The following is a 23085-nucleotide window of genomic DNA, read 5'->3' on the forward strand; positions in this document are numbered from 1 at the left end:
GAGGAGATAACACTAGAAAGTGTTAGGTATATGGGAATGACAGACTTCAGGTGAGAGGAGGTCTGTAGTCCTCTACGCACAGACTGGGACCCAGAGTAGTTACCTGACCCAGGTTCCCTTCTCTCCTTCTCACCTCAGGGCCGTGCCTCCAGTAGAGATTTGGAGAAGGCCATTCTTCGAAGGGGAACGTTTCTCCTGAGCACTCTGGAGGGATTTAGGAATGCCTGCAGGTGAGGGGCCTTCTATGGTCTAAAATAGTGGTATGGAGGGTGGGCTTGGAAAGGAATCAAAGGATGAAGTTCTTCATTTCTGATGCTTTGCTGCATATGAGAGGACTTTGGCTGGGGTGGGGGTCGGGGATATGTGCGGGTGTGGAGGGTGTGTGTGAAGGAGGTTTGAAGACATGTAGTTGGGTGGGAGGTTTCTAGAAATTCCCTTCTGGTGAAGTTTGTGTTACTGTATAATGTTCTGTGTGTGTGTACTGTGTTTGTGTTCTGGTGAAGGTTGTGTCTCATTCAACTTGGTTCCTCTTCCCAAATAACTGAGCTACATGCTTGTTGGATTAATTCAGTTCACATTTATGGTGTTTTTAAAAAATATCTACTGTGTCGCAGGCCTGGTGCTAGGTAGTGGAAGTAGCAAGACAATGAGTTCACAGAGATTGTTTTGTCTACATATGTGGGATTCATTAGGTTGTCACAGATCCGAGGAAGGTGTTTCAGGTAGAGAGCAGCATCAGTAAAGGCAGAGAGATGTGAAACAGCAAACCGGGTGGGATGCTCAGGGAAGCATCTGTACGAGGGTGGAAGAGTCATTTATTATGAGAGAGGGGATGGGAGCACGAAGCTGGGGAGGTAGCCAAGGACCAGGCCCTCCCTCTGAGACCTCTTGAGTTTTCTCCAGATCTGCTGATAAGGATACTTTCTCCAGATCCTGAGCTCAGGCATTCCTCTAGGAGGATGCTTCTCACCTCTGTGTTACCTCGGTAGAAGGGGATATACTCACACACAGATTTCTCAGGTTGGCTGTGGAATTCCAGAGCGAACCTTCGGCCCAGGAGAATCCATTCACAGCTCCCAGCGCCGAGAAGGAAGACACCTTGGAGGCCTTCTCAGAATTTCTTCTCAGTGCCTGTGACTCCGCTTGCATCCCCATGGTGATGGTGGGTTCCCTGAGCCACGGGCAGAGTGAAACTTGGGGAGGGGAAGAATGTGAGTGTGAGCCTGGCCTGGAGATGCCAGGCAGGGACTACTCCACCGGACCTTCTGAGGCAGCGGTCGCCAACTGGTGGTCCGTGAGGTCCGAAAGGTTGGTGACCGCTGGTTTAAGGAAACCGGTGGAGCAGCGGTCGCCAACTGATGGACCGCAGACCACTGGTGGTCCGTGAGGTCCGAAAGGTTGGCAACCGCTGTTCTGAGGTTCTCAGCAGGGTTGTTCTTGCAGCCACTTTTCCTTTGGTTTTAAAAACGAAGTGTAGTATTTCATTGTAACACTAATAGATGCCTCTTGAGAAAAAGTAGAAAACAGTAATAATAAAATAAATAGGTAGTGTTTATGGGGTGATAAATGCCTTATATTCATTACCTAGTTTGATCATCCCAGTGACCCCGTGAGAGGGAGCTATAATTTCTGCCAGTTTAAAGAGGGTATTGTCATATTCCTGTGGTTATAAAGCAAGTGCATGACGGTACTGAGGTCTGAACCCATGCGTCCTGCATAGTAAAGCATAGCGATGAATGTCTGTGATCCAGACTAAGGAACACAAACGTGTTCTGTGTAGTGAGAGATGGTCACTCTGGAGACAGACCTGGTCTGGAAGAAATTCATTTTGAGCTGACTTGAGCTGGAGATGGAGGAAGATCTGGGTCCAGAGCTCTTGACTGCCCAGCTGACATTGAGTGAATCCTGTCCTGGTTGAGGGTTGGACATCTGTGAGCCTTTGAAGAGTCCCTATTAGTCTGCATGGCCATCTGGGAACAGTAGGGCAGCAGGGAGGCATCCTCTGGTTTGGTTCTCCCCGCCCCCCCCCCCCCCCCCCCCCGCCCCATTGATTTTTAGAGAGTGGAGGGGAGGGAGGAAGGGAGGGAGGGAGGGAGGGAGGGAGGGAGAGAGAGAGAGAGAGAGAGAGAGAGAGAGAGAGAGAGAGAGAGAGAGAAGAGAGAAACATCAATGTGAGAGAGACACATCAATTAGTTGTCTCCTGCTCATGCCCCAACCAGGGTTGGGGATCGAACCTGCAACCCAGGTCCATGCCCTTGACTAGGAATTGAACCCAAGACCCTTTGTTGTGTGAGCTGATGCTCTAAACACTGAGCACACCAGCCAGGGCCATCCTCTGGGTCTGACAGGGTAGAACCACTTTTCCTTGAAGAGGCCTGTGAGCCAGCGTGCCAAGGTCTTCAGATTGGTAACTGTAGGAGCCATGGGTTGTAGCCCTGATTGACACAAACAGTAACACTTGGGCAATTCACATTGATGTCCTCATCTGCTCTGCCTTCCTCTTAGATTTATAAAGTGTTAGAGCTAGATCTAGAATAGACCATAAAATTGTTATTCTTTCTACTTTTCTGTATTTCACACTATGTATTTTCTAAGGTGTTTAAAAAACAAACAAACTTGGTTAAAAACCAAAGGAACAGTATCTTAAGAGTCATGTTCTGAGGTCCCAGATCTTCTTTACAGATAGGGAACCGAGACACTGAGAAGGATGGGAGGGGTGGGGAGGAGGGGAATGACCCAAGGACACAGTGATCTGGTGCAGAGCTTGAACTAGAACCCAAGTTTCTCTACTCTTTTTTAAAAAAATGCATTTTTTTTATTAATTTTAGAGAGGAAGGGAGAAGGAGAGGGAGAGAGAGAGACATCAATGATGAGAGAGAATCATTGCTCAGCTGCCTCCTGCATGCCCCATACTGGGGATCGAGTCCGCAGCCTGGGTATGTGGCCTGATTGGGAATTGAAACGTGACTTCCTGGTTCAATCATTGAGCCACGCCAGCCAGGCCATGTTTCTCTACTCTTAATTCAGAGCTCTGTCTACTACGTCAGGCTGTCTCATGACTGTTCAAAGATCACATCAAAAATAAATGTGAATGCAGTTTGTAAACTGTATTATTATTACTATGGCTATTGTAATAGGAAATGGGTGTCACTCTGCATTATCATTTAGAAAGTACCTCTCACATACCAGATCTCGTTTGTTTCTAGGCGGTAGGACTTGTTACTCCTGTTTCACCCTTTTTGATACTGAGGCCCAGAGGGGTAAAGTACCTGACACTATTAAGTGATGGATCATAAGCCTTGGATGTAGGCTTGTGACTTCAGTTTCCTTCCATTGAAAGGGTTTAGTCTACCGTTTTAGATTTGATGCCAGTTTTGCTAATGATTTTTCTTCTTCAGAGGCTCATCCCTGGTGGCCTGTGTTCTCCCTCCTGGTTCTTTTCAGAGGCACTTGGAGCAGGCCACTCATCCAGCCTTGATGGAAGTTTTCCTTTCAATTCTACACAGCCTCTTTGTCATCGTTCCCCACATGAAGGAGAAGTTCTCCAAGAAGCTCGGTAGGCAGAAAGCCAGAGTGGACGTTGGGAGGGAGGCAGGCACCTTAGGCAGCTGCTCAGATACTCAAAGAGCATAACCTGTGGATGGGAAGTTGACGTATTTGTTCAGAATCAAATCTGCTCTGCCAGTGTTGAGTGGAAGGGAATATCATTCAGAAAACAAAGTCCTTAAAAGCAGTTCTCAAGTTTATTGATACTTCTCTTAGAGTGTCCTGGAGGTTCCAGTTCAAAGCCCTCAATACACCTCTTTCCATATTACTGTCATACTCCATATTCCCTCAGACCTCATGATATGTTCAGCATCTCTTATGCCTGAGCACCGAATGCCCAAAGTACCCCAGTCATTGTGTCAACTGAGAAACTTCCACATGCGTTCAGATGCCTTCTAGGGGAGCGGTAGCCCTGTGTGAAGCTGCTGTCTAGCTCTATACCGAAGTGCCTTCCTAAAATTGACCCCAAGTGGCTCCTTCTCCAGGCCTTCTTGCATCTGTTTATTTTAGTCTCTCAGTCATTTTTGTTGTTGTTGTTAACCCTCACCCAAGGATATTTTTCCCACTGATTTTTAGAGAGAGTGGAAGGGGGAGAGAGAGAGAGAGAGAGAGAGGGAGAGAGAGAGAGAAAGAGAGAAGAGGCTCCTGCACAATTCCAGAGAGGGGAGGGTGGGGGGCTGTGTGGGAGAGAGAAAAAAGCAGGACCTTTGTTGTTAGCACATGTGGGTTGGGATTCTTACTTCATCTCTTCCTTGTTTACTGATATTGGGCAAATCAGTTTTCTTATCTCCAATGTCCTCAGCTAGAACATGGTGATGATCATCAGAATGAAGTGAGATAACATGTAGATTTCCTGAATGACTGTACCCCTTAGTCTACACTGGAGTGCCAGCCAGCACACACTTCTTTCCTTCCTTTCACCCACTCTTCTTGCCTGCCATATTTCAAGAGCCAAGAGGATCCAGTCTTGTGTGCTAGATGGGTAGAGCTTCAGATGTGCTAATCTCTGGCAGGGGCAGTGGTGGGGAACAAGGGATGTAGAGAAAGGCTGTGTGTGGGGAGATATAGAGTATGCAGCATGAAGCCAGCTAGAACAGGATCAGGGGCCCAACCTGCAGGAGAGAAGAGGGAAGCAGGCACTGCCAGCCAAGAGTTGGGCAGAGACCTGGAGTAGTGGGGGTAGAGAAACTTTGGGTCCCTGAGAGACTGGGCCAGGAGGAGCCCTTCCAGCAGACAAGCTGGGCACCCCCTCCCTGCGGGGGTCATGGGTTAAACTGCTATCCCAGCAAGTTGCTGTGAAACTCAGCGGGATGCTTTAGGCCCAGGACAGAGTACAGGTTCTCCCCAGCACTGGAGCTAGTGCAGTGGGAGCTCTTGATGTTCTTGTTTAGAATCCTGCTTTTATCTCCGTTTCACAGCCACCTGTGAGGTATAGATATTGAAACTGATTCTGGGAGGGGTTAAATAAGTGCTCCAGTGTCATAGTCCTAGATAGGGAAGGAGCAAAATTTGAGCTCTGGTCTGCATGACTTTAACACTAGTTCTCCTTGGTGCCCCCCAGACTTGGGAATCTCTAATGCATCTGGTTTAAACCGCTTTCTGCTTTCCTCCCACTTTCCCCAAGCTGCCTCATCCTTCATACGACTCACTCTGGAACTGAAGGCCAGGTTCTGCAGTGGCCTGAGGTACGTATGGTCCCGGGCAAAATTAATGGTCAAGGAGCCAGCATCCTTGACTGGACACGTGGAAATTTCTGACTGGTGTGGTTTAGTCATAGGACTTGTGGGGCATTGACGCAGTATCAGAATTACTCAGTAACTAGTCATATGAGCTAGACTTGCTTCTATAGCTTGTATTTCATCTGGCTCTGGTAAGGCCCTCCATCCATGTGATAATTGGATGGGCATCTCTCACATGAAAACTGGAAGGGTTCTTAGAGATCATTTGTGTAACCCCTCATTTTACAAATGGGGAAACAGGCCCTCCGAGGGTAAGGGGTGCAGTGAACATCAAGAAAGAGTCATGTTCCAGCTGCCACCAGCCCAGCAATTCCAGAGGAGAAACTCTTATTCAAAATAGTCTGTCTTCTTAGTTTCCTGTTTTTTTTGTTTTGTTTTGTTTTGTTTTAATTGATTTTTAGAGAGAGGAAGGGAGAAAGAGAGAAACACAATATGAGAGAGAAGCATTGATCAGTGGCCTCTGGCACATGCCCTGCCAGGGGATTGAACTCACAATCCGGGCATGTGCCCTGACTGGAATTGAACCTGCCACCTGTACAGGACAACGCTCTAGCTCAGTGAGCCACACCAGCCAGGGCTAGAGCAGCCTGTTTACCTTCCCGTTTGCGACTTGCCCCCTGTCTCTGCATGTACTTGGCAGGTTTCATTTGTTACTGTCTACAGGGCAGAATCCACCTCTCCTTTCATGCCTGGGAATAGAACACCCAGTATTCAGGAGAGAATATGGGGGTCCAGCTGGATTCAAAGTCATCGTTTTGGATGTTTTGTTGTTTTCCTTGAGTACCCGTTTAGGGTCAACAGCTTCCTCTGTTTTGTACTCCTCAGCCCTTTCCTGACCCAGGAACACATTGTTGTTTGTATGTTTTGTGAAATTGGAACTTAGTGGCCTCCTTGATTTATTTTTTCAGCAAATTTTTAATTAATAATTATATGGACCAAGTGCCTAACTTACAGCTCTGGACAGCAGGTTTTATATTTACTTTTTTTTTGTAATTGTCACCAGAGTACATAACATGCTTAGACAAAGTAGGAGAGGGAGGGAGGGAGGGATTGAGTGATAGTCTTCCACACTCCCTGACTGGGGATCAAATCTGCAACCTAGATATGTGCCCTGCCTGGGAACTGAACCGACAACCTTTTGGTACATGGGATTACACTCAGCCAACTGTGCCAGTCTACCCAGGCTCCATATTTACTTTTTTTTTCATCCTCACCTGAGGATATTTTTCCATGGATTTTTAGAGAGAGTGGAAGAGAGAAGGAAAGACAGAGAGAAAGATCCATGTGAGAGAAACACATGGAGTGGTTGCCTCCTGCACATGCCCCAACCAGGGCCCGGGTCAGAGAGGAGCCTGCATCCGAGGTATGTGCCCTTGACTGGAGTTGAACCCGGGACCTTTTGGTCTGCAGGCTGATGCTTTATCCACTGAGCCAAACCGGCTAGGGCCATATTTACTTTTTTATAGCCACCTTGAGACCTCCTCCACCAAGGCCACGGTTAGACTATCACTGAGCTCTGACACAAAGCAGTGACACCCCAGTACATGTAGGGATAATGCTGTCCCAGCCAAAGTAGCAGTGTCTTCTCTCTCTCTGTTCTCCCTCTAAGTCACTCAGCCCTAAACGAGGTGTGTTCCAGTTTCCTCTACTACTTGTGCATCAACCTCCTCTCAGCTCCAGAGAATACAGGGCCACCTTCCCAAGAAGGTAAGATGCTGCTGTCTGACTACTCATGAGGTCTGTGGTGGTCTTTTAGAGTCTTTTGTTGCTGCTGTTAATCCTTTTTTTTAGGAGAGACTAGAAGGGAGGGAGGGGAGTAGGGGGGGGAGAGAGAGAGAAAGAGAGAGAGAGAGAGAGAGAGAGAGAGAGAGAGAGAGAGAGAAACATGGCACTCATCACATGTCCTGTGGTTATTTGTCTCATCTGTTTTCCCCACCAGCTGCCTGGAGGTACTGGAGATAGGGCCTGTGTCTCACAGCCTGGTCTAGAGTAGCCACTCAGTGAATATTTGTCAAATGAATGAATGAGAGAATGTATCCATGTAACCTTTAGTCTCTCCTGGTTGGCTGAAAGCTCCATGAAGGAAGAGGGGATTCTGATTTGCTTTTATCCTGCATGTACCCTGCTACCTTGTGCAGTACTCTTCATGTAGCAGATACTTACGTGCTCATTACTACTCTCATGTGTTCTCTGTGTGGCTTTCTCTAATTATTTTCTCCCCAGAACTCTCTGCAGTGTCTGAGGTCCTGCAGCACGGGCTGCCCCAGATAAGCAGCAGGAGCGCTGAAAGCCTTGCCCTCCTGTCGGATTGCCAGTATGTGGAGGGAGCTGCTCGCCAGAGACAGTTCTGCATCCTGCTCCTCTTCTACCTGGCCTACATGCACGAGGACAGGTCTCCCTCCCCCAGAAACGTGCCCATTAACCACACAAATGCCTACTGATAAATACAAGAAGAAGGGGGGGACTGGCTGCCAGAGGGGGCCCTCCTGACCTCTAGAAGTAGCATCCTTCTTTTTAACAATGCCGGTTCAGCTGGCTCTTCCACCTTCCGGGTGTGAGTGAGGAGTCCTGGTCCCTAACAGGCTTGCACAAAGCATGGAACCGTGTTTTGTGAGTGTGATAATGCTTTGTTAAGTATATATGGCACGGTCTTTGTGCAAGGTGTCATTAGGCTGTGGACATGCTGGAGCCGAATGACAGTGGCTAAGGGAGGATGTGGCAAGGCTGGATAGCTGTCTCTGCCTTTCTCACTCAGACCCTCTTTGGTTGACAGGCTTGTCTCAAAGGCAGACTTATCTGTGGCTGTGCAGAGCTTCCTCCTGTCTCTGCAGGCCCAGGGTGAGCGCCCTCCACTTGTGGTTCTCAGAGCATCCATCTATCTGCTTGCCATCTGCCAGGACAAAGACGATGCCCTGGATGAGGTATGGGCCACACTCCCGGCACTCCTCCTCCTGCACCTCTGGGCACTGTGGCTCCTTGGGAGACTGATGTTGTGTGTATAGAGAAGAGAGAGAGCTGCGGTAGGGAGAGGGGGGAGGGTGCTGACACATACAGAGCCTATGTAATTTAGTTAATTCTCTCAACAGTCCTGGGAAGCAACGATTATTATTTCCTTTTCACAGACAAGAAAGTCAAGAGTTGGGTTAAAGTCATTTTCTCTAGATCACACAGGTAATCGATGGGGGAGCCAGACTTCAACTCAGACTTGACCAATTCCCAAGGCTCTTTTCTTAGCACCACGTCCAGTTTGTGTAGGAGAGTGGTGGGAGGTATTTCCTCCTAGTAACAGTTTACCAACAAAGCGGGTTTCTGAAACCCACATTATTGTTTTTTGTTTGTGTGTGTGTGTGTGTGTTTTTAAGCAGATTTTTAAAAATGTATATTTTATTGATTTTTTACAGAGCGGAAGGGAGAGGGATAGAGAGTTAGAAACATCAATGACAGAGGAACATCGATCAGCTGCCTCCTGCACACCCCCTACTAGGGATGTGCCCACAAGCAAGGTTCATGCCCTTGATCAGAATCGAACCTGGGACCCTTCAGTCCACAGGCCAACGCTCTATCCACTGAGCCAAACTGGTTAGGGCTTTAAATATATTTTTATTCTCTAGCTCTTTATTCAGAGAGGAAGGGAGAGGGGAGAGAGAGATAGAGACATTAATAATGAGAGAGAATCATTAATGGGCTTCCTCCTGCACACCCTCCATTAAGGATTGAGCCCACAACCCAGGCATGTTCCCTTGACTGGAATTGAACCTGAGACTCTTCAGTCTGCAGACCAACACTCTATCCACTGATCCAGAGCAACTAAGGCATTTAAAAAATATATATATTTTTTTTTATTGATTTCAGAGAAGAAGGTAGAGGGAGAGAGAGATAGAAACATCAATGATGAAAGAGAATCATCAATTAGCTGCCTCCTGCACGCCCCCTACTGGGTATTGAACCCACAACCCAGTTGTGTGTCCTGATCCCTAATAGAACTGTGACCTCTTGGTTCATAGGTCAGTGCTCAGCCACTGAGCAACACTGGCTGGGACAGATTATTGTCAGTCAGGTTGATCTCAAATCACTTTTGATGGTGGTAATGTATATCAGGTTTTCTCTTCTCTAGCTCTTTATAAACTCTTGGGGACAAGAATTATGTCTGAGTCATCACTGAATCTCCTTTTTCATTGAAGATTGCTTCTACTCCTGTGAACTCTTCAGCCTCAACCTAGGATACTTTTCCTTTGCTTACTATTAATTTTGCCTCTTTTTTTTATTACTGTTGGGGCAAATGTGATGTAAGCAAACTTGGTTTAATTTGAATGGAAGCAGGAAGGAATAGTCGAAGTTCAATGGATTTTCAAGTAAGATAGATCAAGGTATACAGTGTCCCATTGTCTCTCAACCATTGGTGATCATTGCCTTGATTCATTAATTCATTAGGGATTGCAAAATAATAATACCCTAATTTTGTTATTTTCTCTTTATTAATTGGAATACTTTTATTTTAAAAAACTTCCCTTATCAACTATTTGTTACTATGGATGATAGATTATATAGAAAGAATAGATTGAATATTTGATCCAAGGAGATTTTTTTTTTTATTATTGTTATGAACTCATGGATTTAAAAATATTTGATGTGTTTCAATCCACTATAGATATTAGCCTTTTGAGGCTCAAGTTATTCTATCTTTGGCCAGTGAGAGCCTATTCATGCTACTTCTAAGTCCTTTTGACACAACCCTAGTAGTCTTTAACAGAGTTTGGGCTTTCTAGTATGATGAGAGACTTCTGGGGGTGCATGTGAGGGCCCACAATAGTTGCTGTGTTAGTGTCTCTGGGAATGGGCATTTCAGAGTGTCAAGCCCTACTTATTCCTGGAAGCTCTTACTTTTCAGTAACTTCTCTCTAGTTTTATCAGCATTTCCTAAGCCCTTGACCACTACTCAAATAAATAAGCACATGATTTTTTTTTAATTTCTTTCTCAACATTTTAACAACTCAAACAATGTGGCTTGACCACTTGACAGGGGCCAGGTGCCATGTGGGGTCCTCTCAGGGTTGAGGTGAAACAAACACGTTCTCTACCCTCAGGGAGCACTGGTTTGCCAGGAAAGACAATATTTCCTATAAGGCAGGCAGCAACTGCAGGGAGTGCTCTCCTGGAGCCTGAAGGACTGGCCAGGAGTTACCACAGCACTTGGGAGATTGTTGCATCAGGAGAGGCTTCCTGGAGGAGACTGAGGTGAAGGGAGAATTTTCAGGCTGAGAGTAGAGCAAGATTTAAGATACAGAATTGGGAAGTTGCCCAGTCTACACACTCAAGTAAGGGAGACTAGTTTAGTGTACTTTGCTAAGACATGGGAGACAGTGGAGAGAAGCCGGACTTATATCTTTAATAACATGCTTGCAAATGAAATTGAGAAATCAATCCCATTTATAATAGCATCAGTAAATGATACATGTAGGAAAAATATTTCACAAAAAAGTGCAAGGACTTGTACACTGAAAATTACAAAACATCATTGACATGTGATGACAGAAGGTTTGAGTGGGGCGGTGGGCACACAGTGCAATATACAGATCTCGTAACAAAGAAGCCCACACCTGAAACCTATATGTTCATATTGACCAATGTCAACCCAATAAATTTAATAAAAATCATTGAAATATATTAAAGAAGACCTAAATAAATAGAAAGACATTCTTCTGTGTTCATGAATCAGAAGACTTAATAACCAATTATAAGATAAGCCACTTCTGTGGATATAATATACAACACAATGACTGTAGCTAACAATACTACTTTGTATATTTGAAAGTTGCTAAGAGTAGAGAAACTAAGATGGCGGCATAGATAAACACCGGGAAATTGTGGCCTCCCACAACAATTGAAAAATACCCCAAAGGATGGAGCAAACATCGTCCAGAACAACAGGAAGGCTGGCTGAGTGTAATTTCTACAACTAGAAGAAAAGAAAAGCACGCTGAGAGCCAGAGGAGCTGCGGAGGTGAAGTGCAGAGGTACGGCGGCGGCTCGCGCGCGCGCGGAAAGGGGGTGGCACCTGAGGACGCGGCTGTCTTTTTGAATCACAAGCTCCCGACTGCTCTGAACTCCGGTTCCAGCAAGTCTCTGGGGACCCAGGTCTCATACGGGGAGAAGCTGGTCTGTCAGGCGGCAGCGGGCGAACTTGAGGGCGACTTTCCCTCAGAGGTGCTTGCAGCCGTTACCGGGACACTGAGACGCGCGACTCCGGGAGCGGAGAATCACCATAGCTGCTTTCTCCGCCCTTTGACTCCCTGAGAGCCCCGCCCCACCCAGGCTGCGGCAGAGGCTTTTGCATGTGAATGTACCTAACTATAGCCCAGCCAGGCAGACCCGGAACTTCCAAGAGAAGGCCCAAGGCCCCGCAGCGGCTTGCATTGCTTCACAGCTGAGCCTCTTCGTGGCTCCTGCTGTGTGGCCTCAGGCAGGGGCTGAATTAGCACCTCCTTAGATCCAGGAGCCACTGTACCCAGTGGTCAGAGGGGGACCATTCTTCCACTTCAGACACAGCTGATTCCCACAGCCAGTTGGCCTGGAGGTCAATTCCTCCCAGTGATCCTACAACAACCAAGGCACCAAGAGTGCACCAAGAGTGTCCACCCCAGGTAACTGGGGAGGCTGAGCCACTGGGCCCTACAGGACACCTGGCGCGCAGGGCCACTCTATCAACACAGGGAAGCAGCCGAAATGCGGAGACAAAGAAACAGGTCACAAATGGCAGAAATGGAGGAAAGCAAACGACTGGATATAGAGTTTAAGGCCACGTTTATAAGGTTTTTCAAGAATTTTATGGAAACCGCCGATAAATTTAATGAATCCCTCAAGGAGTATAGTGAGACCATGGAGGACATGAAAAAGGACCAACTAGAAATTAAGCATACACTGACTGAAATAAAGAATAATTTACAGAGATCCAACAGCAGACAAGAGGATCCCAAGAATCAAGTCAAAGATTTGAAATACAAAGAAACAAAAAATACCCAACCAAAAAAGAAAAGAGATTCAAAAAATATGAAGATAGTCTAAGGAACCTCTGGGACAACTTCAAGCGTACCAACATCAGAATTATAGGGGTACCAGAAGGAGAGAGAGGGCAAGATATTGAAAACCTTTTTGAAGAAATAATGACAGAAAACTTCCCCCACCTGGTGAAAGAAATGGACCTACAAGTCCAGGAAGCGCAGAGAACCCCAAACAAAAGGAACCCAAAGAGGACCACACCAAGACACATCATAATTAAAATGCCAAGAGCAAAAGATAAAGAGAGAATCTTAAAAGCAGCAAGAGAAAGAAACTCAGTTACCTACAAGGGAGTACCCATTCGACTGTCAGCTGATTTCTCAACAGAAACCATGCAGGCCAGAAGAGAGTGGCAAGAAATATTCAAAGAGATGAATAGCAAGAACCTGCAACCAAGATTACTTTATCCAGCAAAGCTATCATTCAGAATGGAAGGTCAGATAAAGAGCTTCACGGATAAGAAAAAGCTAAAAGAGTTCATCACCACCAAACCAGCATTATATGAAATGCTGAAAGGTATTCTTTAAGAAGAGGAAGAAGAAAAAGGAACTCTTAACCATTTGCCACAGCATGGATGGAACTGGAGAGCGGATAAATACCACAGGATCTCACTCATTTGTGGAATATAATGAACAACATAAACTGATGAACAAGAACTGATCCAGAGACGGAGAGGCATTGATTGGACAGTCGGGCCTTGGAGGGAAGGTAGGGGAGGGTGGGGGCAAGGGGGAAAGATCAACCAAAGGACTTATATGCAAGCATATAGGCCTAACCAATGGACACGGACAATGGGGGGGTGAGGGCATGAGCGGGGGGGGGGGGGAGGTAGAGGGTACACATATGTAATATCTTAATCAATAAAAAATAAAAAAAAAAAAGTTGCTAAGAGATTAAATCTGAAAAGCCCTCATCACAAGAAAAATAATTTTATAAGTATGTGAGGTGGTGGATATTAACTAGACTTATTATATTAATCATTTCACAACGTATACATTTATCAAATCCTTATATTGAACATAATAAATTTATATAATGTTATATGTCAATTATCTCAATAAAACTGGAAGAGAAAAGGAGACTTAATAGCGCTCAGGCGGCTGTCCTCCCCAAACTGACTTATAGATTCCACACAATCCCAATCAGAATTTCAGTTGCCTTTTTTCAGACGACTCACACTTTTATTTATTTAAAAAATACATATTTTTAAATTGATTTTAGAGCGGGAGAGAGAGATAGATACATCAATGATGAGAGAGAATTATTGATCGGCTGCCTCCTGCACACCCCACATTGGGGATCAAGCCCGCAACCTGGGCATGTGCCCTTGACCAGAACTGAATTTGGGACCCTTCAGTTTGTGGGACCCTCTATCCACTGAGCCAAACCAGCTAGGGCTGGAGAACTCACACTTAAAAAATCTTTTTGATTGATTTTTGAAAGGGAGGAAAGGAGAGAGAGAGAGAGAGAGAGAGAGAGAGAGAGAGAGAGACATCAGTTTTTGTTGTTCCACCTGTTCATGCATACCCTGCTCGCTTCCTGCATGTGCCCTGACGGGTGACTGAAACCGCAACCTTGGCAGCTTTGGCCGATTGGGAGGACACTCCATCCACCGGAGACACCTGGCCAGGACAGGACTCCCATTTTTTTATTTCAAAGCTACAGTAATCAAGACAGTGTGGTTTTGACATTAGAATAGACATCTAGATCAATGGAATAGAATTGAGAGTCCAAAAATGAACCCATAAATAAAAGTACAAAAAAATTAGAAACAAAAATAAACTCATATATTTATGGTCAGTTGATTTTTTTTATAAGGATGCCAAGACAATTCAATAAGGAAAGAATAGTCTTTTAAAAAAAATAGTGCTGAAACAACTGGATGTCCACATGTAAAGAATGAAGTTGGGCCTTACCCGGTTTGGTTCAGTGGATAGAGTGTCAGACTGTGGACTCAAGGGTTCTGGGTTCAGTTCCAGTCAAGGGCACATGCCTGGATTGCGGGCTTGATCCCCGGTAGGGAGTGTGCAAGAGGCAGCCAATTAATGATTCTCTGTCATTACTGATGCTTCTATCTCCCTCTCCCTTCCTTTCTGAAATCAATAAAATACATTAAAAAAAACCCCAAAAGAATGAAGTTGTACCCATACTCCATACTATACACAAAAATTAACTAAAAAATGGATCAACGGGCTAAATGAAAGGGCCACAAATAGAAACTATAAAACTCTTAGAATATCATATTAAGGAATATGAACCTTGTTAGATATGCAATGGGAAGAGGATGTTGAGAGTTAATAAATGATTGAACACATCATTTGCTGCATCTGTGCTAGGCCCTACACCAGGTGTTCATAGATTAATCTGCCATAGTCCCTGCCCTCAAGCAGCTCAAGTCTAGTGTGAGAGGTAGATACATATGCTGACAGTTATAACACACTGTGGTAAGTATATTTATAGAGCTGGGTTTCTCAGCCTTGGCACTGTTAATGTTTTACATAGCATAATTCTTTCTTGTGGGAGGCTGCCCTGTGTTTTATAGGATATTTAGCGGTATCCCTGCTCTCTCCCACTAGATGTCAGTAGCACTCCCCCAATCAAGACCATCAAAAATGTTTAAATATTTCTGAATGTCCCTTAGGGAGCAAAATCACCCCAAGAACCACTGTCATAGGTAAGCAGAGCGGAGTTTCTGCTCCCAGGAGGCGCGGGGGTGAGTCAGTGAAGGTGTCCTGGAGTACTGAGATGCCAGTACATTTTCCCCAGACATGCCTTGGCTATGTTTGTGAGGGTCTCTTGAGTCTTCTGCAAGGTGTATTTAGCCTCTTTATTTCTTTGCTTCCAGGCTGTGGTCAGTGCCATCAGAAAATTTCTAGAGGGCATCACGGACTTGCACCTCATCTACACCCACCACCCGCTCCTGCTCAGGTTCTTCCTGTTGTATCCAGAGCTGATGAGTAGGTTTGGGCATCGTGTCCTGGAACTTTGGTTCTCCTGGGAAGAGAGCAGCTATGAGGAGCTGGATGATGTCTCCGCTGCTGGGCAGCCCACCCTTCCTGCCAGCTTAGCAGCCTTGTTCCACATACTCAGAAGCAGCCCCAGCATCCTGCTTATTTTGCTAGTAGGTAACCATATGCTCATTTCTGCATTCCGAGATAGTGGGGCGCCTCTCTCTCTCTCTCTCTCTCTCTCTCTCTCTCTCTCTCTCTCTCTCTCTCTCCTGGTTTACTGAGGTCATGAGGTACCAGCACCTGCTTCTGCCCACCTCTGAACTTAATGCTGTTCCCATGTGAATAGGAAGCCCTTCTGGCTGGCAGGTGCCTGGTTCCTATAAGTCTGTCCCCTGGCCTAAGTCTGATGGCAGTCTGCTCACTGAGAGATATGTACCCCTCTCCTGCCCAGGGATATAACTAGGAGATGCTGATCTCAGCCACCATTCCCTCTCACCTCCCTGTCCTCTCTAAAGCAGATTCTGTTAAGAAGGGCTTAATATCAGAGGAGTCCCCTGACATGTAGCTGGAGATGTCTGATTGCAGAGGGACTGTGCCTTTTTTCTGCCATGACTAACATGATGATGGTCCACGTGCAACACACTCCCCTGGGCATGCCCAGAACAGGCAGAAACCCCAGTGCTTTTGATGAAGTAAGACATCCCTATAATTTCTGTCAGGTACATCGGATAAGTGAGCTGCCTGTTGTCTGCAGTTTATAAAACACTGACTTTAACTTCATCTTTTTTTCTTTCATTCAAGAAAGCACATTGAAAACAAATTAATGAGAGTGATATTACAGAGTTAACTGTTGTAATTTACATGTTTAAAAAATTATTTGTACGCCCTCACCAGTATCGCTAAGTGGATAGAGCATTGGCCTGAGCACCAAAGGGTACCAGTGAGTACCTGGTTTGCAGGCTTGATTCCCCCGGCCCCAGTCAGAGCACATGCAGGAGGCAGCCAATCAATGTGTCTCTCTCACATTTATGTTTCTCTCCCACCCCCCGCCCTCCTTCTCCTTCTCCCCTCTCCCTCCCTTTCACTCTCTTTAAAAATCAGTGGAGACTGGCTGGTGTAGCTCAATAGTTGAGCGTCAACCCAGGAACCAAGAGGCCACTGGTTTGATTCCTGGTCAGGGCACATGCCCAGGTTCCAGGCTCAATCCCCTATTAGGGGCGTGCAGGAGGCAGCCAATTGAAGATGTTTCTCTCATCCGTGTTTTTATCTCTCTATCCCTCTCTCTCTCAAAAAAAAAAAATCAATAAACATATTTAAAAACCAATGGAAAGAATATCTTCGGATGAGGATTAACAAAAATAAATAAAATAAAAATTATTTGTACATTTGATACTTTGTATTTAGTGAGCAATTACTAGTGACAGGTCCTAAACTGATGGCAGCACACCAGCATAGAAAACACCTGGTTTAGAGCTACTGCCTTCATTGCTAGTTCACCTGCTTGGCCCCTCCTTAGTGCAGGAAGAATGGCACAGCCTATCAGAGACAATGAGATGACTCGGATGTTCTTATCATCAACAAACACCATTCCCTGACTTTATTGGAGTGATGTGGTGAAAATAACACGTGCATGTTATATATCACACATCCTTAGGTACCAATCTCTGTCAGCATTTACACCCGCACACGCTTCCTCTTGTGAAGTCACACATGTGTTGGCTTCATAAGGACCACATTCATGCTTTGGCTTTCTTGGAGAGAGAAAACCGGAGAAGGAATGGGTTAAAAATAAAGCACTAGTGCATAGGGGAGGTAGGCAAGATGGGACAAGAGGGAGAATAGCAATGAACAGAGCTAAGATACTGGATTTTCTTTGTCAGATGAAGTGTTCTGCACACGCAATAGGTACTTTATTTGCTGACACATTGAATTAGGGGTTTGGACAGATCCAAGTCTCTCAAAAAGTGATGGGTGGAGAATTTGGATCTTCTGAGAGACATACTAATGATGGTATCTTTTTCTTCTTTTCTTTTAAAAGGATAAGAAATAGGTTGAGAGAGATTTGCTCAAGGTCATAGGAATTGAGATTAAAACCCAGATTTGGACTCTGTGTCTGATGTTCTTTTCAGTGAACTGAGCTAACTTAGAACAAGAGAGAAATCAACCTTGATTCAGTGTTCCATCTAATGGAAGAGCTGTTCCTTTTAGCACTGCGGATTATTAACATAAAATAAAAGGCCAGGGTGAAAGGCAACAAGAATATATTAAGATCCAATCAGGAAGCACTGATTCAGGCAGAAACCCAAATAGTGTTCCAATGAGGAAGTGAAGGCCAATTAGTGAGAAAGGAAAGGGGAACAATTACTTGAATAGAAGGAAGGAATTTTTATGGGTGTTAATAAGATAAGAAAGGATTTTCTAAAGGTGCAAATAAGCTAACATGGATGATGCTGATTCCAAAGAATGCCTTTAATTTTCCGTTTTAGTCTTAAGGTCTGCTTTCCTGTTATCTTTGCAAACTTGTTTGGAATACAGTGTTGCTTTAGGCTCGGTGCAAAGGCTGTTTTGTCCCGTTTTAACGTTCCAAAGGTTTGAGGAGTAAGATGTGCAAGGCAGTTCTGGGATGGCAGCTCCCACTCCATTTTTTGTTGTTAATCCTCACCCGAGGATATATTTCCATTGTTTTTTTTTTGTTGTTTTTTTTAAATATGGAACGCTTCACGAATTTTCGTGTCATCCTTGCACAGGGGCCATGCTAACCTTCTCTGTATCGTTCCAATTTTAGTATATGTGCTGCCGAAGCGAGCACTCCATTGTTTTTTGGAGAGAGTGGAAGGGAGGGGGAGAGACAGAGAGAGAGAGAGAAAAACACCGATGTGAGAAAGACATGTTGATTGGTTGCCTCCTGACCAGGTCAGGGGACTGAGCCTGCAACCGAGGTACATGCCCTTGCCTGGAATCGAACCCCGGACCCTTTAGTCCTTGGGCCAATGCTCTTCCCACTCCATTTTAAGTGGCTTTGTTTACATTAACCACTGATGAGGGAATCTGAGGCATCAAACCACTAACAGCTGTACTAACTGCGTGGCAGTAAAGGTCAGGCCGCGCGCTTGGGTGGTAAGAAGGGCACAAAGGTGACATAAATGCTGATCCTCAAAGAACTTGACCAGTGTGAAAGGGTTGCCAGGCCAATACAGCAACATGAAAGTGTTTATTGTAATTCAGGGACAGGGAGTAGTTTGGGGTGGTTCTTGAGCTTGTGGGATATGTTGCAGGAGACGAGGTTGGAGAAAGAAAGGAGCAGGTTTTTAGAGGCCTTGACTTCAGTCATTCACTTTTTCCTTTATCATACATCTGTTTGGTATTTACTAGGCATTCGGATACAAAGATAATTCAGTTAAGGTTGGTCAGTCCTTGCCCTCGAGGAAATCACAAATGCTTGTTTCACAAATGTTCTGTCACCTTGTAGAGGCTTATAAAGATGGAAGCTTCTCTGAGCTTCAGTTTTCTCAACGTGTAAAATGGAGATAACAGGAGGATAAAAGAAAGAACACGTAGGAACACTCTTGGTATGCTGCACACAGCACCCTGGGCTGTGGGAGTGGCTGGAGAGTCTGAGCCCCTCTAGGCTTACCAAGTCCTGGTTGCTCTGGATGTCTTCCACCCGGATCCAGACTGGACCACAGAGAATGTGGATCTCAGAGGAGCTTATTGAATTGCCCAAGGTCCTATCGCTAATGAGGGTCATGACCAGGATTGGAGCCTAAAGTTAGTTTTGCACTAGCTCAGATCCTAAAAACACCAGTGGTAACAACAACAACAAAACAGCAAGGAACAACTTTGTTGTCTGTTATATATATAATTCCTACCATTTTTCCCCCAACTTGTAGCCACAGGAGGGGAAAAGAGTCTAAAAATATGTGTTGGTACCAATTTCTGTTTTCGATATGGGTAATTAACAACTGAAAACATCGCTGTTAGTTGCCACTCTTATCAATGGGTGGTCTTTCGTGTAGGTGGTTTAGATGTGAAAAAAACGATGATGTCACAGACGCTCTGTTTGTTCCCTGCTTGTCCGTGGCACCCTGATTGGTCCAGTCCCAGAGAGCTCTTGACAGCTGTGAGCAGGAGAGATTACAGAGTGGGCTGTGTTCTGCCAGAGCCTTCCCACTGGCCCATGTGCGGGGCGCACACATTCCCCTGGCATTCACATGGCCACCAAAGGCTGAGTAGCCCCCTACTTTTGGGCCCTTAAGATGCACTAACTTAGGCTTCTGAGGGACCAGATCTGGCAATCAGGCAGGCACTTGCTGTTGGTAGAGGAGGACCAGGAAACTGGTTTGGCCTTGGGCCCTGTGACCTTGGGAAAATCACACCCCCTCTGGGCTTCAGCCTCATATTCTGTGAAGTAAAAGGGTTGATGGAAATGAACTGAGATTCCCTAGCCTTCCCATTCTGTGACCCTCTCCTTCCAGAGATGTTTCTCAACCCTACAAGGTGACATTAACTCCTAGTTGCCAGGCCACTGCTTTAACTCCTTCATTAACTCCTAGTTGCCAGGCCACTGCTTTAACTCCTTCATTAACTCCTAGTTACCATGCCACTGCTTTAACTCCTTCATTAACTCCTAGTTACCATGCCATTGCTTTAACTCCTTCATTAACTCCTAGTTACCATGCCACTGCTTTAACTCCTTCATTAACTCCTAGTTACCAGGCCACTGCTTTAACTCCTTCATTAACTCCTAGTTACCATGCCACTGCTTTAACTCCTTCATTAACTCCTAGTTACCAGGCCACTGCTTTAACTCCTTCATTAACTCCTAGTTACCAGGCCACTGCTTTAACTCCTTCATTAACTCCTAGTTGCCATGCCACTGCTTTAACTCCTTCATTAACTCCTAGTTACCATGCCACTGCTTTAACTCCTTCATTAACTCCTAGTTACCATGCCACTGCTTTAACTCCTTCATTAACTCCTAGTTGCCATGCCACTGCTTTAACTCCTTCATTAACTCCTAGTTACCATGCCACTGCTTTAACTCCTTCATTAACTCCTAGTTGCCATGCCACTGCTTTAACTCCTTCATTAACTCCTAGTTGCCATGCCATTGCTTTAACTCCTTCATTAACTCCTAGTTACCATGCCATTGCTTTAACTCCTTCATTAACTCCTAGTTGCCATGTCACTGCTTTAACTCCTTCATTAACTCCTAGTTGCCATGCCACTGCTTTAACTCCTTCATTAACTCCTAGTTACCATGCCACTGCTTTAACTCCTTCATTAACTCCTAGTTACCATGCCACTGCTTTAACTCCTTCATTAACTCCTAGTTACCATGCCACTGCTTTAACTCCTTCATTAACTCCTAGTTACCATGCCACTGCTTTAACTCCTTCATTAACTCCTAGTTACCAGGCCACTGCTTTAACTCCTTCATTAACTCCTAGTTACCATGCCACTGCTTTAACTCCTTCATTAACTCCTAGTTACCATGCCACTGCTTTAACTCCTTCATTAACTCCTAGTTACCAGGCCACTGCTTTAACTCCTTCATTAACTCCTAGTTGCCATGCCATTGCTTTAACTCCTTCATTAACTCCTAGTTACCATGCCACTGCTTTAACTCCTTCATTAACTCCTAGTTACCATGCCACTGCTTTAACTCCTTCATTAACTCCTAGTTACCATGCCACTGCTTTAACTCCTTCATTAACTCCTAGTTACCATGCCACTGCTTTAACTCCTTCATTAACTCCTAGTTACCATGCCACTGCTTTAACTCCTTCATTAACTCCTAGTTGCCATGCCATTGCTTTTTTGCTAGGTAAGATTACTTTGTTTGCCCCAGTTTCCTCATTTGAAAAGTTGGGGTGACACCTACCTGGAAGAGTTACTATGAGAACAGATAAACATTCAGCTACTATTTAAATACAGCATAGTACCTGACAGTTTTAGGCCTTAACTGAGTGGCTGCTATTGAGATTAGAGTTGTTTCTCTGGCAGCTGTGGAGGTTTGTGAAGAGCCAAAGCCAGACACTGTGCCATCCAGTGATCAGCACATCTGGAGCTGTCTGGTCTGGAGCCCTGTAGTCATGTTTCTGCGCGTCAGGAGCTGATCTTCCTGGAAAGAGTGTCTGTGTGTGACCTTGGGCTCATAGCACTTAGCCCTAACTGTCCAAAGGAATTGGCTTGTTGGAGCTGGTAGGTGCCAGGAGTTATCAGTGGGAGAGCCTGTGGTGCAGCTTCTGACTGGCTGTGCCTTTAACATATACTCGTTAAAATGACTGTGAAAGCGAATAAACTCAATGTCCTTGCCCACCTTCTGAACCCAAGGCTTTTACAGCTTGGAGCACAGATAGCCAGACTGCCATGGTAGAGGAAAGGCCTGGCCTGGTCCTCGGAGTCTGCCCTAACCCCTCAAGTGGCACCTCCATCCCCCTGTCCTCTTTTCCCGTAAGGCACACTCAGGTCTGCTGTCCTGAAATAACCTTTTCTTGACCCTGATGCTTCCATTTGCATGAGAGAGGCATCCTAGAAAGTAGAAAGAGCTTTGGGCTTGGAATTAGGTGAAGATGCTTTCAAATCTTAGCTGTGCCACATACTGGTTTATGTGACCTTTGACATATCATTGTTCATGTAGGAAATGTCCACACTGTAGAGAATTTTTATGAGTTTATTTGAGCCAAACTGATGACAATTACTGGGAAGCAAAATCTCAATGCACTGAGAAAGTGCTCCAGGGAATGGTGATGCACTGATCAGATGTGCTGATCACTGGGTGGCACAATGTCTGGCCTTGGCTCTTCACAAACCTCCACAGCTGCCAGAGAAACAACTCTAATTTTAACAGCAACCACTCAGTTAGGGCCTAATAAGTCCTGCAGCTTATCTTATACATTGGACTCAAAGAAGACATAAGGAAGGTTACATGAAAGCCATTGGTGGATTAGAGGGGCGGGAGGAAACAAATGGGGGTGGGGGTTGGGGGCGCAGGGGGAATCTCTGGGATTGGATAAAAAGTGAAACGGAGAGAGAAATAGTTCTTTTCCATTGCTGGGTATGAGATAGTGAACAGTTATAGCACATACTGGTAAAGATGGCATGTGTGCCCTGAGGGATGTGGAAAAGGAGATTACTCTGACATTTCAAAGGCATGCTGTTTTAGTTGTTAAGAGACAATAGAGAGGCTCACTTTTCAGGTAAAGGTTGACCTTTGTCAAGGAAGCTACAGGCCTAGGATGTGACTACCCACCAGGACTCGCATTTAGTTAGGAATTTTTAAGTCCAGACCATCCTATGTGGTTACCTTGGATCTGAGTTTGTAGGGGCTGCCATGCTGGCCTTCCCTGAGCGTGTCAGATTTCCTATGTGGCCCCTTTTTCATCTACATCATGTGATCTCTCTAAGCCTCTGTGTCCTCCTGCTTAGAAGGGACCTACAGGACGTCAGGCTGGTACATAATGGGTGCTGACTCGGTGAGCACTTCTTTCCCCAGGTTCTGTGGTACCATCATCCTGAGCCCTTTCCCAACCCCTCTCTTCTCGACTGTCTAACGGTCTCTAACCAGGATGCCCTTTGAGCTCTGACTGTCTTCTTTCCTGCTCAGGATCTCATCTCTTCCAGCCCCGTGGATATAGCCCACAAGGTACTGATTGTCCTGAGGACCTTTTTGAGAAGGAATGAGGATGTCCAAGTGGGTGGTCTCATCCGAGGTCACTTCCTGCTGATCCTACAGCATCTGCTGGTGGAGTATGGGGACTCGCCATTAGAAGGTCAGTCTGCAGAGCTGG

The 23085-nt window shown here is 45.5% G+C and overlaps 1 protein-coding gene across 1 annotated transcript in view; it reads left to right on the forward strand.

The window, feature by feature from the left end:
* MEI1 (meiotic double-stranded break formation protein 1) overlaps window positions 1–23085 on the forward strand; it is a gene marked incomplete at its 5' end in the record, with an annotated part of 59207 nt that overhangs the window by 20686 nt on the left and 15436 nt on the right. Inside the window, 9 exons of the mRNA XM_081084058.1 lie at window positions 139–230; window positions 1021–1162; window positions 3445–3556; window positions 5171–5231; window positions 6895–6992; window positions 7509–7677; window positions 8059–8206; window positions 15187–15462; window positions 22902–23067. Of these exons, the coding sequence (XP_080940184.1) occupies window positions 139–230; window positions 1021–1162; window positions 3445–3556; window positions 5171–5231; window positions 6895–6992; window positions 7509–7677; window positions 8059–8206; window positions 15187–15462; window positions 22902–23067 (1264 nt within the window). The remainder of the gene's footprint in view (window positions 1–138; window positions 231–1020; window positions 1163–3444; window positions 3557–5170; window positions 5232–6894; window positions 6993–7508; window positions 7678–8058; window positions 8207–15186; window positions 15463–22901; window positions 23068–23085) is intronic.

Source organism: Myotis nattereri (assembly GCF_964212035.1).
Source record: "Myotis nattereri genome assembly, chromosome: 2".
Taxonomy (NCBI): Eukaryota; Metazoa; Chordata; class Mammalia; order Chiroptera; family Vespertilionidae; genus Myotis; species Myotis nattereri.